The 336-nt window shown below is 32.1% G+C and overlaps 1 protein-coding gene across 3 annotated transcripts in view; it reads left to right on the top strand.

Annotated features, from left to right (window-relative positions):
- The window catches only part of LOC119585005 (sulfhydryl oxidase 2-like), a 12,269-nt gene that overhangs the window by 5,727 nt on the left and 6,206 nt on the right, over positions 1 to 336 (top strand). For all 3 annotated transcript variants that reach the window (XM_037933617.1, XM_037933618.1, XM_037933619.1), the window contains exon 4: positions 115 to 238. In XM_037933617.1, the coding sequence (XP_037789545.1) occupies positions 115 to 238 (124 nt within the window). The remainder of the gene's footprint in view (positions 1 to 114; positions 239 to 336) is intronic.

The following is a 336-nucleotide window of genomic DNA, read 5'->3' as shown; positions in this document are numbered from 1 at the left end:
ATAATTACTTATAGTGATATGACAGTTTTTCAGTAATTGCCATTTTTTGTCTCAAATTAGCATCATTTATTTCAATAATGTATTTGCCACACTTACACTTTGATACTGTTTCAGAGGCTCATTATCTGACATATGGAAAGGAGTATCCAGTTCTGTAGAGCATCTAGTTGTCATTGTGGATCATGCAGGTTCTTACACAGGAAAACTTGTCACATTGGATTTGGGTGGATACTCAAAGGTTAGTTTGCATTTTTGTCTATATACTTGGTTAATATTATATCTTCTTTGTTTCTAATATGAAGACAGAATGAGACAACAAACATATTGGTGATATTG

The sequence above is a fragment of the Penaeus monodon genome, chromosome 19 (assembly GCF_015228065.2).
Source record: "Penaeus monodon isolate SGIC_2016 chromosome 19, NSTDA_Pmon_1, whole genome shotgun sequence".
Taxonomy (NCBI): domain Eukaryota; kingdom Metazoa; phylum Arthropoda; class Malacostraca; order Decapoda; family Penaeidae; genus Penaeus; species Penaeus monodon.
The sequence above is the reverse complement of the archived record's forward strand: the minus strand, read 5'-3'. Positions and strand labels throughout refer to the sequence as shown.